Source organism: Rhopalosiphum padi, chromosome 2 (assembly GCF_020882245.1).
Source record: "Rhopalosiphum padi isolate XX-2018 chromosome 2, ASM2088224v1, whole genome shotgun sequence".
NCBI classification, from domain to species: domain Eukaryota; kingdom Metazoa; phylum Arthropoda; class Insecta; order Hemiptera; family Aphididae; genus Rhopalosiphum; species Rhopalosiphum padi.
The window spans coordinates 31,253,171-31,268,013 of record NC_083598.1 but is presented as its reverse complement, the minus strand read 5'-3'; the positions used below and the strand labels follow the sequence as shown (position 1 = coordinate 31,268,013).

At 25.8% G+C, this 14,843-nt stretch overlaps 2 protein-coding genes and 1 long non-coding RNA gene across 4 annotated transcripts; all 3 read right to left on the bottom strand.

The window, feature by feature from the left end:
* Positions 1-2,727: 2,727 nt before the first annotated feature.
* LOC132922123 (cysteine and histidine-rich domain-containing protein morgana) lies at positions 2,728-4,929 on the bottom strand. The gene is made up of 6 exons (XM_060985470.1): positions 4,714-4,929; positions 4,206-4,312; positions 3,845-4,129; positions 3,598-3,771; positions 3,343-3,531; positions 2,728-3,279 (listed from the first exon to the last, which is right to left on the bottom strand). Exons 1-6 carry the CDS (start codon positions 4,790-4,792, stop codon positions 3,070-3,072), a joined length of 1,044 nt encoding a protein of 347 aa, XP_060841453.1. The 5' UTR covers positions 4,793-4,929; the 3' UTR covers positions 2,728-3,069.
* Positions 4,930-5,158: 229 nt separating this feature from the next.
* On the bottom strand, positions 5,159-7,923 carry LOC132921041 (probable E3 SUMO-protein ligase RNF212). Of its 2 annotated transcripts, XM_060983854.1 has the most exons (8): positions 7,597-7,923; positions 6,877-6,938; positions 6,597-6,725; positions 6,446-6,513; positions 6,177-6,344; positions 5,996-6,085; positions 5,466-5,540; positions 5,159-5,369 (listed from the first exon to the last, which is right to left on the bottom strand). In XM_060983854.1, the coding sequence occupies exons 1-8, from the start codon at positions 7,724-7,726 to the stop codon at positions 5,357-5,359; spliced, it is 735 nt and encodes a 244-aa protein (XP_060839837.1). In that variant the 5' UTR covers positions 7,727-7,923; the 3' UTR covers positions 5,159-5,356. The 2 variants fall into 2 exon arrangements, with proteins under 2 accessions (XP_060839837.1, XP_060839838.1); XM_060983855.1 differs by lacking the exon at positions 5,159-5,369 and having other exon boundaries at positions 5,475-5,540; positions 5,988-6,085; positions 7,597-7,922.
* Positions 7,924-10,071: 2,148 nt separating this feature from the next.
* On the bottom strand, positions 10,072-11,148 carry LOC132922255 (uncharacterized). Its single transcript, XR_009660997.1, has 3 exons — positions 10,934-11,148; positions 10,729-10,844; positions 10,072-10,639 (listed from the first exon to the last, which is right to left on the bottom strand). It is a non-coding gene; the product is annotated as an uncharacterized LOC132922255 (long non-coding RNA).
* Positions 11,149-14,843: the final 3,695 nt, after the last annotated feature.

The following is a 14,843-nucleotide window of genomic DNA, read 5'->3' as shown; positions in this document are numbered from 1 at the left end:
ACGATCAAAATATGATCGAAAAAACATTATTTTCGATCGATTCTAAAATTCTTATTAAAAACATATTTTAAAAAAAAACCAGATAAGTCGTACTGCTGTATAGTATACATGGAGTGTACACCGTCATTGAATAGGTTTAATGACTGTGTTAGATTTGAATTAAATGATAAATTATTGTATAGAATAAAAACGTTTCTGAGCAGACTGTGAGTCGGCATACATTTCTAGGAATATTTTATTATACATTAATATAGTTATTACCTACTGTTATTAGTAATTGATTTTTCTAATAATAATAAGGAAGGTAGGATTTTTAATATTTATATTTTTTATAAATATAAGCGTATTTTAATTTAAAATAATTTTGATTATTTTTAACTTTTAATAACTTATTCAAAAATGTAATAATTAAAAATGTATCTGGTAAACACACAGGAAATATTCTTTTTTATGCAATGTATAATAGGTGCCTTTGCCCTAAACTAAATTGGAGTCGTAATCGCGAAAATTCGGAATATTTTTGTACCTATATTATGTGGGAGATAGTCAGATAGATAGAGAAAACAAATGTTGACGTGGCGATGCCTTAATAGTTATTAAGTTAATAAATCGCTAAAAAGTACATTATAAAAAGTCAAAAGTTAATTTAAATAATTTTAAAATGTCATTATTGTATGGTAAATCATTAATTTATTTAAATATACTTAACAGAAATATTAGTAATATTTCAATTCTCTAAAATTAACGAATATTTTTTATTTTTTGTATTAGGTACAACTAAATAACTAAAATCATTTTTTTTTATCGAAATAATCAATTTCATTGCTTTGAACATAAGATGTTTATTAAAAAAATGTAAAATTTTTAGAATACATATTTTCAATATATTAAAATTTTCATTTTTATGTGATCTTGTAATCTTGTAATAGATTTTGAAACTTTTGGTCTAGTCAAAAATTTTAAATGCCTATAAATAGGTAGTTTAAAATTAATTTTAAACAGAACAAATTAAAACTTAATGAATAGATACAGGCAATTTCTGTATCCAAATAAAATGTACCTACTCAGGCCTGTACTGGCTACAATCAGAGCCTCAGAGCCGAGTCAGAGGGCGCTAAAATCTAGCATATTTTCTTTCGGATATTTTTCAAAGTTTTGTATTATTATTTCTTTCGAAGTTACATTATTTAGCTCTTTCTGGCTCTTTATTTTCAATAAACACTAACTTCTACTTCATTAACGATTTGATTATTATTTATGACAATTTAATTTGTTACTGTTAATACACTAAATTAATTTTTCTACCCTATTACCCTATTATGTCAAATAACATACTATTTCTATTGACATTTCGGTAAATTCTTTTTTTCCCCATCGGTTTTTAGTTTTCACTCATTGTTTCTAATGATCCTTTTAAAACTTGATTGTTTTAATAATTTGTTATATTTTGTAAAATACTTGCAGATTTTTTTTTTTTTTTTTTGGTAGACCAAAAATTCGTGCTACTTAAAAATACTTAAAACCTACACAAAAATATTTATACCTAATTTAGGTCCACCAATATTTCGTCTTATTCAAATAATTTAAATTAACATTAGATTCAGTGACGGGCCATTAATTTTGGTTTTAGTAAAAGAAGACCAAATAATTTATTCTCCAATTAAATAAAAAGGGTTGGAGATTGGAGCAGAGCAGAGCATGTTCTAAGGAGCAATATCTAGTATGATACCAATGTTTAAAAAAATTAGTTTTATTGAAAATGTTTCAATATTTTTATGATTGTAAACACTAACACAAACTTTTAACCATTTAAGTCTTTTCAAACATTATTTTGAATAAAATATATGAAAATAAAAACATCAAATGACACTGATTATAATAACATCTACATTCTGAAAAAGTTAAGTATACAAGATAAAATATTAAAATGTATTATAAATATAAATATTATTGATCACTATAATTATATAAAATATTACCATTGGAGGAGAGACAAACACACTCTGCCACAGTGAATATTGGAGTTAAATTATAATTTATAGGTATAAGTAACTAATTTAACCTATGTAGTATAAAAATTATCTATAGAGCCTATGATCTAAATGTTTGATCAATTAGCAATTATCATAGACCACCGCTTTCAAGACAATCATTTATAATGTAATTCTATACTTCTGTTGCACTGTAGTTCTATAGCGTCTTAAAATCAATTATACTTTTTAGTATTTATAGTGTTCTAATGACATTTAAAAGCAAATTTTTTTACCACGCATAAAATATCTTCAATAATTCTACATTTATTCATAAGTAAATTTTAATTTCAACATTTCTCAATTTAAAATACCTACCTATTTAAATAACAATATATTTATGCGGCAGAAGAAATGAATGGCAACGACGATTATCAATATTAGGTAAAATAATATACAATGTATATGAAGAAAAAAATAATTTTTTCAAAATAAATTAGACATTTAAGTTCAAATATTTGTGTTCCAATGTTGAAATAATAAAATATCGTGTTTAATTTTAACAATAAGCTATATAGTAAAAATTAATTTTTCAATTTCAATTTTTCTTTAGGGGCAGAAATAATATTAAGAATTTCACAGGGCGCATCCGATTGGCCAGTATCTACTTAATTTTATTCTTATTAAAATACAGTTTCAAAATAAATCAAAACTTAAAAAAGATTACAATATGTAATCAAAAAAATATATAAATTAATTAAATTATGTATAGCAGTTTGTATACTATTTTATTGTACATAGTGCAAACATAAATATTCAATTACAACTTCTAAAAAGTTAACTGTTCTACATTTTTATAGTATTTGAAATAATATTATGAAAAGAAAAAAAAATTATAAAGTTAAGAAAATGTATTTGAAAATAGTTCATTTAAAATGAAAAACCATTATTATTATTAGTGATATTATTTTAATATAAAAACAAATACACAGTAAAGAAAAAAGACAAAAACATAATTTTTGTATCAGGTTTACAGATATTTGTTGTTATGATAAATATTAATCCAAAAGTTACAAATAAATTCAATAAATCTTATCAATTAAAGATCCCCAAGGTCAACACTTTCAACTGAGTTATTTGAATTTTCATTTTTGACATTTGTTTCTAAATTTTTAGATTGATTTGTACCGTTTAAAGATTTATGCTTTCGATATTCCAACATTCCCCATGATATTGGTTCTGCTTTTTTAAGTTTTATTTCGACTTTTGTAGGCAACATAGACACACAACTTGTATTAACATCGACAATCTAAAAATTAAATTAATATAGATTCAATTTTTAATGTTATAACTGAAAAAGGCATATAAATACCCCATATAGTTCCATGGTTTTAGAAAACAATGAATTATCAGAAGGAAAATATAATTCCACAGACAGTTTTACAGGTGACAATTTCACAAAAGAAATATTCGGATCATATTTCTTTGCAAAAATTGATAATACAACCCAGGGTCCAGTCTGAAACCAGTCTAAACGGCAGTTAGTTTGTCCTTGAGTTTTCTAAAACACAACAAAAATCATTGAATATTTTTTTTATAATAATAAAACCAACAATTACAAAATTACCGTTTCCTTGATCCAACAATGTTCTCCTTGTGAACACCCGACTTGTTCTAAAAATGCATTGAAATCTGACGTCTTTTTATTACAGCACGACCAATATTTCATACCCTCATGGAATATAGGTATACCAGGATGGTGGTTACACGAAAGGTTACCTTCCCCAGCGCCTTCATAAGCCTATAATATTTGAATATTGTTATTAAAGACATTGTTTTAATTTTTTTTTAAATAAAACATAAATTGATAAGACCTGTTTACATCCATTGTTTTTACACATAGTACCAATTGAAATGTCAGTTAAACTGTTTGTTTCATTTCCATTAGTATTGCTAATAGTAGTAGAAGCCATTTGTTGTACAAGAGTAGAAGAAATAGTAGGTTTGATGTTTTCCAATGGCAAATTAGCTGATGGTCTTGGTAATGAAACTGGTTTTGGGGCATGATATTCAATGATATCATCTTTGGTATCCTTATCTGGTACATACTTTTCAGGCTCTTTTGGCTTTTTACCATTATGGTAACCTTTTGTGCAGCCCTTAAAAATAAGTAAATAATTAAACACATAATATAAACGTTAGAAGTATGATTATTGCATTAATTTTAAGAATTACCTTTATATTAAGAAACTCAGTAAAATCGGTACATTTCTTTTTACAGCACGACCATCCCTTGTAGGCGTCATGAAAAAAAGGGTCACCTGGATGATACACGCAAGAATCTAATTGTACAACCAAACAAATAAATAATATAATTAAAAAATTATCAAAAATTCAAATAACAATGAATTAATTAAATATCACATCATAAATTTTCAATATAAGTTTATTACTTTTAATATAATTTATGATAAGCAACAAAATTTTAAAGTAGATACAGATTTACAATAAAAATTGTGCATAATAGTACTTAAGGGACCATCAAACATACAGATAAGTAGTATAGTTACTGCTATATCAATTTATCCAATATGATGTTCTAGCCAATTAGTTTGTACGGATTTCGGTCGTGCCAACCGATTATTTAAAATTTAATATTTTAAATCAATTTCTAAAGTTTTATTTGAAGAATCACCTACTAGTTTTCATGTAAAAATATCGGTTGAAATAAAATAGGTACTACCTTCAAGATTATTAACTTGATCAAATTTCACAGCACATCCTCGGTTATAGCACAAAATCAAATTTGAATCGTCACACATTATTTTTTTGATTAGTTAACTTAAATGCTTAAATAAAAGAAGGTGAAATAATATATTTTGTTTACAAAGGCAACGAGGTAAATGCACAAAATGCCAAAAAAAAATTGAAATGTTGGATGTATGCCAAAAAGAGCACTTAGATTTTAATCACACTAAGCCGAAAAAACAGTGTTACCAAAAGGTATACGTTAAATTAAAAAAATAAATTTTCTTTTTTCTTGTTTAGATAAAAATATAAATATATATTTAAAAAAAAAAAATGTAATATTATTATATTATTAATTTATATATTATTATAAAAGTTAGGATCTTTATAACAAATTAAAAGTAAATTAAAGTGAATAATTGTATGTACTGGTTACAGAACTAAGTGTTTTATAACAATATCATTTCAAAATACATTTAACCAACTAAATTATATTTAAAAAAACCTTTTGCTTAATTTAAAGATATACTTATACATTATGACTATTTACTACATACATGTAAATAATAAATATCATATTAATTAATACCAACTTATATTAAAGTTTAATTTGTTTTATTCTTTAAGTCTTTTTGATTCTATTTTAGATACCTGGAAACATTTTTAAATATAGGAAGTTATATTATTAAGTACCTATAGTTATATAAATAAAATTGTTTTAAAATAATATTATATAAATATATTTACTTATGTCCAAATGAATTTAATTGTAAGTTATCTATTGTAGGCATGTACTTTTCATTGCAAGTTTCTTGCATAGGACTAAAATACATAAAAGTGTAATTAATATTATATAGCCATAATATAATAGGTATATTTTTATTGTATAACAATATCCAATTTTTTTTTTTTTGTTACTGATAAAATTTTTAAATATCTACCAGTAACTTAGGCATAACTATGTAAGTATAAAAGTTTTATAAGGCAAAAATAGTAACAAATTAATTATAAATAAATATTTATTTTATTTTTACATGCCATAAATGAATAATAACTCAATAAAGTAAACAATTACAACTCAAAATTGGAATTTTACATTTCATTATCATGTAGGTACTAATTTTATTTGTTTAAACTGTATAATTATAGTATACTAATTAGGACAATTAGGTTCATTATTTATTAGTTATAGTTTCATTACTCATTTCTATATGAAATAATTATAAAAAATATATAATATATATGAATAAATTATAAATACAAGCTAACTATATCACCTTGCGTAAACTGAAGAACCTGGGGTAGAAACTTCAGATGCATTACTTCCCGTAGATAAAATTGATAATTCATTTCGAAATGACTGTTTCCTTTTTTTAAATTATACACTTTATTAAATATATATATACTTATATAATATATTGTTATACAAATTAAACATTTAAGTTTCTTTATAGTTACCTATGTCTCATATCAGGCATTTTTATTTTCATTTTTGCAGGAGTATTATGAATATTTGCTTCTGCGTTAATCATATTAAATGGAGTAGAATTTGGTTGAAAAAGTGGAGTTGAAATTGATAGGGATTCTGTAACGCTGTGTTGATATTGTGGTGTATTCCGCAATGCACTTAAAATTATATTAGTATTGATACATTAGTATAGTATGTGTAAAATAATAAGCATAGTGATGTTAATATGTAGAGTGCTAAGCCTTAAGATTATACATACTTCTTAGCAATCTTTAGTTCACCTTCAAGTTTTTTAATATATAATTTTGCTCTTTTATATTTCGATATCTACACATTACATAGGAAAAGAAATATTTTTTTTATTTATATAAATAAATAAGTAACAATATTTAAAGAATTATATATTTTACAATGTACTGATGATGGCCAACTAATTTAATACGATGTGCTTTTTGGAATTTCATCACTTTGAGCAATTTTTCGTAGACTTCTTCTGGCTCTTGGAAATATTCTAATACTTGTGGGTTTGTTTGAAATGACTAAAATATATGAATTTACATAGGTATTCAATTAGTTAATCACATAATGTATGACTAAAAGTAAACATCAAACTTAATTGTTGTAAAAATACATATAAAAAATGTTGCCAACAAATTGTTATCATAATCATTTATATAATATTTTAATTACCTTTTCTCCTATCATAGTAGATGAACATTTATTCCTACAACGTTTGCAGCAATCTAATGTTCCTGAAAAATAATATATTTAATAAACATACATTAATAACCGAATTCTCTTCCTAAATAAATATAATTTAATAATTATTAAATTAATCTATTACAATATTTTTTTAATTTGAATTTATGAAATTATAACTAAAAATTACATTAAAAAAAATATAAATTACTATAAATTTAATTAGAATACTGTATACTATATAATAGTTTCGTTTCTCATAAAAAAAAATAATAATTTTCGTAAACTATAGTGTTGAAAATATCATACAATATTATTGAATAAGTAATAAGTATTACTATATGTTAAAAATAGATTTATAATTATTAACAAACGTGGTACCAACATTATTATTATTATTATTATTATTATTCAATATTCATTATTATTATAATCACCCTATATACTTTAATTATATGATTACCTACCTATTATATGGGTTAAAACGGGTGCAGTCACGGCAGCCGTGTTTTCGCATTATTTAATTTAAATAACAGAAATACTAAAATCACAGTGAGATACCCCCTATCGGTATACATGACGGTATATACATATTATAATAATTTTCTATTTAAACCATTGTTTGTCGATATTTTTCTTATTAATTAAAATAGTGAAAAATACGAACAGACGAAATTTCATTTGATTCTATCCAATGTTAGGTATATTTACCGTCTGCGAAACAACTGCAGTTTTCACAAAATATATGTCCGCAACTGGTTAAATGAAACTGTTTTTTAGTTGTGTTTCCATTTTCTATTTCTGGTTGAATGAAACACGAGTTGCAATGAATCCAATCCATATTTTTTCACCACCAAATTACAAAGCATCAAGAGAGAAAATGCAACTGAATCACTGATAAATCTGACCTTATAAATTTGATGGATCACGCGTTGAAACTAAAACATTCGAAAACCGCGAAAAATGCAGCTTTACTCTATATTACTGTCTTTAATAGTGTCTTTTGAGCACGGTCAATCATCGCATTTTGGCGGTTACGTACCACCTAGATCCCGCGACAAGTAGATCCACGTACGTCAACTGGATCCCTTTGGACATTTAGAACCTCAAAGACAATTTAAATTCCATATTAACTACAATCTCCCACGTCATTTAGGTACCCAGAAATCGGCGGTAATTTAAAAAACTTGTCTAAAAAAAATACTTAAATAACAATTTAAATTTTAAAAATATTATGAAATAGTATGAAATTAGGTAAGTTACATGGCGTTAGTAAAATCTCTAATTCCATTAATTATGTTATTAGATTCGATGTTTTAAATAAGTAGTAACGTTTCATTATATTCTGATATACACGATATATGAATTATCGATTATGTTAATGTAGAACTTATATATCATTTTTAAAAGAACTTGCTCAATTACCTATTTATTATAATAGGTAAGTACATTAAAACCTATATTATACAGAGTGACCTTTACTATACTTATTGTGACCTATACTTATTTACAAGCATTGTATGGCCACCTATTCCTTTATAATGTTAAATTTATGTTGGACTTTCAAATTTTAGAGTTAACTTTGCCTAAAGGCCATATTTTTAAATTCAAATACACAGAAGTTGTACATTGTTTAAGCTATGTCATGTAACGGTATAGACTTATTTTTTCAAACGAGAAATAACCTTTTATTGAGAATAATTAAGCAAATAATTTTTTTGAAAATATTTATCAAACTACATCCACATAATAATCCTAAAAAAAGTTTTTAAAAAACTTAAAAATAGAGGTAACTATGTAAGTAATATTTAATCTAGTAATTACAATAAAACAGTTTTTGCAAAATATAAAATATTGATGAATTTAGACTACCTAATCAACATACTTTTTAAATTAGCATAGCCCCCATATTTTCCAAAACTATATACAGTAGAACATCGATTATTCCGTATTCGCATTAATTGGGATCGAGTGGGTGCGGATAATCAAATAAGCATTAAAAATAAAGTTAAAAACTAATTTACTTTGTGTAAAACGTACCTACAATATGATACATTAGAGTGAACCATAGGCCCATAGTAGATAATAATATAATCTCGCATTTCATATAATATAAACACGACAAAACGAACATAGCTATCGATAGAACTAAATTAAATTAAACTAAAAATAAATTTGTACAACAATTTTGTGGTGCGGATAACCGACGTTCTACTGTATTATCATGGATGGACGGTGGTCTTATTTTTAATACACTACAATACTACATAATGTTAAATAACTTAAAAACTACTCGTTCAAATGTTAGTTTGGATAAAACTTTGAATTTTCAAAAAAATCATCTATTTGACTATTTAACAATTTTGATTTTAAAGGGTTGAAATCGGTGAAAATACATTTTTACGTATAAATTGTATATCTATATTCATATTATAATAACAATAGCAATCGATAACATAAATCAGTACACATACAAATTCTAATTATTAGTTATCTCCCCATTGCCTTGCCACGGTGCCTATACACTAAACACGTTCATTTCATTTGCACTCCGTACTACCAGCAGTTCGGACACGCGTAACATCTAAAATATTTAAGCTTTTTTTTTACACATGTGACTACAAATTTAAATATTATATAATTTACACTTAAAAAAACATTCTTCATTCGACAACGCTTCCACAGCGTTTTACACTTAAAAGGAGTTTTTCCGGGCAACGCCGGGTAATTCAGCTACCTAGTAAAATACACAATAATTAATAAATAAAAATATGTGTAAATTCAATGTTTTAAGTAAAGTAATAGATACACACAATATTTCTGGCAATATTAAACTTGACCCGCTTTTGTTAGTGTATTTGTAAAATAAGAACTAATATAATAACTATACTTGGAGTCTTTTTATAACAAGTCAAAGAATATTTTTTAAATATTAAATATTATTTTATTGAAATACTTATAATAAATAATTATTTAATTGGTATTTAATAAAAAAAAAATATAAGATAAGAATAACAGTGTTAGGTAATTTTCCACACCACCTTTATTATTAAACGTCGTACAATTACATTGTCCGTATTGTTTAATAACTTTATGAGGTATTACACGAGGCGCGTTTTTTTTATTGTGGTGTCCCCAGTAGGCCTAATCCACATCGTAAGCGAGAACGCATCATATGCAGGGGCGTATTTAGGTAGGGGCTTTGGGTTCAGTTGTCCAGAATGGCAAATTTTTATTTCGTACTTTATGAGTACTGGCGCAGTGACGTCAATCATTAATATTTTTCACAACATATGTGTGCCATAGAGATATAAAATACTATAGTATTCATATAACATGGTATTCTATGGTATTAACAGTTTGACCACTATTGCGCGGCGTAGAAGTTTTTTAATTTTTTTTTAATGGGGGGAGGCGGCAAAATATGTGTTGCTCTTATCCTAAAATTCCTAAATACACAACTGATCATATGAATGCATTCAAATAATAAAAAAAAAATATACAATAACTTAAACTATGTAGGTGTTAATAATATTATATAATATAAAACGGGTAATGTGTATAATATATGTGTGTTGCCGGCCGGCGATAGTGAATGTGTTGGATGAGTGGATGAGAGATGAGCGCTAATGCGTAAAGGGGGGACAACTAAATTAAGATGAGCTTCTTTTTGCTGCTGCCAATCTTCCTCCGGGTTGAAACGAAGCCGAGTGCCGACACATTTCCCATCAGCTTTGTGACAAATTCTTCTTCACTAATAAATATTAAATAATTATATATAGTATACTGTACCGTCTGTACCTACTACGATTCTAAAAGTTATAATATAATACAAACAAATACTTTGGACAGTTGATTATCAGTTGAATTTCTTTTTGCTGCTGCCAATCTTCCTCCGGGTTGAAACGAAGCCGAGTGCCGACACATTTCCCATCAGCTTTGTGACAAATTCTTCTTCACTAATAAATATTAAATAATTATATATAGTATACTGTACCGTCTGTACCTACTACGATTCTAAAAGTTATAATATAATACAAACAAATACTTTGGACAGTTGATTATCAGTTGAATTTCTTTATGCTGCTGCCAATCTTCCTCCGGGTTGAAACGAAGCCGAGTGCCGACACATTTCCCATCAGCTCAATGACAAATTCTCCGTCGGTGGGTAGTCCATGATCCAGCCAAATGTTCGGTTCCTATAAAACTTCAAATAATGTGCTAATTAAATGTAATTTAAATTTATAGTAAAATTTTAATGTTTAAAAAATCTATGTTGGTGTTCTTTTATTTTTGAATTTAAATTAAATTTTATATTCATTATTTATTAGTTAAAAATGTAAACAAGAACTAAAAAGATTATAGTATATTGCAGTTTAACTTTCTGTTCGGTGGCCACCTTTTTAATTCCTCACTCTCTTTTATAAGAAAGTTAAACAGCACAATAACTATAAAAATATAAATTTAAACATACACAAAGACAAACTAGCTTTGTGATAAGAAAAAAAAATTGAAAAAATTGGTAATTTATCAACGTATTATTAAAATATAAAGAACACCTACAACCGTAGTACAGTATATTATCTGAAAAAAAAACCATAAAAATTAAATATAATTTAAGTAAATATTCATAATATACTGTACTACTGTTCAAAAAATTATATTAATAAACAAACACAGCCTTGCGACACTATTATTTTTGTTATTCAGATGAGCTTCTTAATGATACTGCCAATCGTCCTCCGCGGGTTGACATTATATAAGGATATAGCGTAATTATTTCAGTTTTTTTGTTTTTCCGATATTATGGCAAGATCTGAAATTTTTTGTTTTATTTTATTACTATTTACCACCCAAAGTACCAAATTGATACATATTTGCTAGTTTGCTACAAGAATTTATGACAAACAAAAAGTAAACTACATAATTGTAAAATCATTATACATTTTTCGCTACGTCCACGTCCAGGATCTAAGGTGTACTATTCTACTACTATTCTAATATAATATAATCGCGAATAATACGAATAATATATGGTTGTTATTTCTCACAATTTTTGTCTACTATAACTAATGAGTAAAATAAGTAGGCATTGTGTATTATTTTTTCATCGGACCCTGGAGAATAAAATATGCGTCTACATCAACTACATCGTCTGATATAGCGCGGATTGTTCATTAAGTTTAAAAAATATTATTAATCCCAAAAAAGAATAATAAAAAAAACTTACTTAAGCGTCGACTCTTCCCGGGAAACCGAGTTGTACCAATCTACAGTGTATACGGAGTGGTGCACCGCCGCCGAATAAACTCCAAATTTTCTTCATACGATCTTCATCATGATTCTAAATGGGAGTATAAAGATATTTTATGAAAATAAACAGCACGAAATGAAAAGGAGAGTACTTGTCATGTACTGTTGTTTAACGACTGTTTATTAAGACTATTATAGAATTGTTAATCGTCTTCGACGAATGTCGTCGATTGTCGTATGCCACAGATGACGAATATTATAATATGATAAGTCTATGGTTTTTTTTTATAAGAACTCCTTGTGATATTATACGATCTACTTTTCTATCTTAGGTGTTTGACATATTAACGTAGAATTGAAACATATAAACTATAGACCAAGACCAAATCTTTATAGATATTGCAAAGTATTAATATTTTATTCTAATGAAGATGATTATAAATTATTTTATTTAATCTATAAAAAAAGTGAACTAAACAAAAATAATTATAGTTATGTTTCTGAGTTATTATTTCTGCATTTTTTTGGTTTTAATCACGCAGTGCTTTAACTTAATCTTACATATTCTCAGTGGCGGCTTTGGTGGTGAGGCAAGTGAGTTACCTAAAATTTTGTAGCAAATAATACTCTAAAAGTGTATATTTCTTGGCTCACCGATAGCAAACATTTCGCTAATAATTTTCAACATTTTTATGATTTTATTTGAAATAAATTCTTCTTTACGAAGTTTAATAATATAAATAATCATTTATTTTATTATAGTATAATATTATTCCGTGTTTATTACCAAAAATAGCGATAAACCGATAAGAAATGCACGAAATAATTATTCCGTTAACAAACGCTCATATTCAGCCGGCGGAAATATTCCCTATGACGTCAGAATTGTAACTTGTGTACATTAATTACACACACATGCGAATGTACGGCTACGCAAATGCACGCGACTGTTAAATAAGCTGAATTGCGCAAATGATCATAGTGAGGCGACTTTTTCATCGCTTCTGATACTAAAAATATATGTGGTACTATGGTCAGCCCGCTGCCATGTCTACGGCTCGTTCAACAACAACATAATATTGATATTGGATAATCATAAACCGTTATTATTGTCACAGCGCCTGATGAAACCGATTTCATTGTTAGTTTATAATGTTTATATCTCTCTCGTTCGAATCATCGCTCGTGCAGTCGTGCTTATTCGTTTAAATTTGTTTACGCGTGTTGTCGGGCTTTGATTTAACATTAAAGTAATTTAAGTATATTATTATATTTTATTATAGTTATAATTATTTTTATATTTTTAAATTCCATTATTATGAAGTTTAATTTTTGTTATGAAGGGGGGGAGTGATACTAAGTTGCCTCACCAAAAAAATACAACCAAAACCGCCACTGCATATTCTTACATGTAAACTTACATATATATATCTGAAGACACCTATCGGCTATCATAATAGAAACAAATTCATACATTTCCTTTATTATGGTTTCATGTAACAAATAGTACCTAGTCAATGTTTTGAGGAATTCAATTTTCAGTACCATTGTCCATTTTACAAAATAATCAAAAATTACATTGAATTAAAGATAAAGAAGTAATTATTACAGTGTTGCTTTATACATTAGTGATTAAGTTTATTACTGTAATTAGTGTGTGAAATTTGAATTTGAAGTCAGTGAACCTTCATTAATAACTAATAAGTGTAATTTTGATGTATTATGACTTATAATATTATATGTTGATTGATATTGCTAAGTATTTTATTTTTTTTTTTGTGTAAAGTTTGACAAGCTAACTACATTTTTTCCGAAAACATTGCAATAATCATAATTATTATTATAATATTGTATAAATAATAAATATAATTTATACCGTATTATATTCTTGTTATATACTTTTGAGTTAATAGGTACAACCCTTTCGTAAAATAATTTGAATAAATAATATCTTAAGATTAATCTACGTATGTCAAAAATATCATTGTGTACGTATAGTATAACATGTACAAAAAACTTTTATGTCCCTACAAATAATGTTTTAAATAATAACAAAATATCGTAAATATACATAATTTCAAAATATTTTGAAAAAATACTATTTGTAAAAAATACTCTCATAAGAATTTAATTAAAGTTTTAAGTATCTAAGATAATTCGTTTTTGAACTATAACAAAATATAAAAATTATTTGAGAAAAAATATTTATTTTTAGGGTGGGTGTATAATAAACATTTAATAAGTTATAGGTATAATACTGAACTTCGAATAGTCATAAAAAATAATGTGACTTTCCAGTAAACATATTATTTTTGTTTTTGGTAAAAAAAAACTAATGAGAATTCCAATATAATATTTTTAAATTGTAGATATAAAAAGAAAATATTTATAGGTATGAATATCTAACGAAAAAAATAATTTGAACATTTTATAGATTTAGCCGAATACAATCAAAATTTTAATTTTAAACGTTTATAAAATATACCGTGACTATACATTTTTTATTACAGTAAATTAGTGAACGATTGATGAAGAAGCTTGTATTAAATTTTATATCATATTTGCATATCTATAATTTTTTTCGGCTTAATAAAAAAAAAAAAAATTTAATTGTTTTAAATAATGAAAATGCTTTTAAAATTATACAATTTACCTATAGAGAAATCATAATGTAGATAATTGGTAAATTTTTCAAAATTCTATAA